Source organism: Antrostomus carolinensis, unplaced genomic scaffold (assembly GCF_000700745.2).
Source record: "Antrostomus carolinensis isolate BGI_N321 unplaced genomic scaffold, ASM70074v2 scaffold36105, whole genome shotgun sequence".
Taxonomy (NCBI): Eukaryota; Metazoa; Chordata; class Aves; order Caprimulgiformes; family Caprimulgidae; genus Antrostomus; species Antrostomus carolinensis.
Window position 1 is genome coordinate 43,952 of NW_010314931.1, and position 271 is coordinate 44,222.

A 271-nucleotide genomic window follows, 5' to 3' on the forward strand; every position below is an offset into this window, starting at 1 on the left:
ACAAGAGAAAGAGCAGGTCCAGAGCGAGGCAGGAGAGAGCGATGCCACCCAACAGCAGCAGAGCCTGCAGAAAACAGAGACGGGTGTCACATCTGACACGACACAGCCACAGCTGGGGATCTGAACCAGGGCCCAGATGTCTGAGGGCTTTGCAAGAAGGCAGTGCTGAGGGTATACCTTGAAAATAAGTTGTTTTGTGGGCTTTATATATTTTTAAAAATACAAACAAGAGATTTTTAGCCCCACTTTCTCCCCTCTTTACCTCCCACTT

At 48.7% G+C, this 271-nt stretch overlaps 1 protein-coding gene across 1 annotated transcript in view; it reads right to left on the reverse strand.

Moving 5' to 3' along the window:
* Positions 1–64, reverse strand: part of LOC104524818 (protein tweety homolog 3) — a gene marked incomplete at its 5' end in the record, with an annotated part of 33,815 nt that extends 33,751 nt beyond the window's left edge. The window contains 2 exon segments of the mRNA XM_010167809.1: position 1; positions 3–64. The exon segment at position 1 is cut by the window's left edge and continues 98 nt beyond it. Coding sequence (XP_010166111.1) covers position 1; positions 3–64 — 63 coding nt within the window.
* Positions 65–271: the final 207 nt, after the last annotated feature.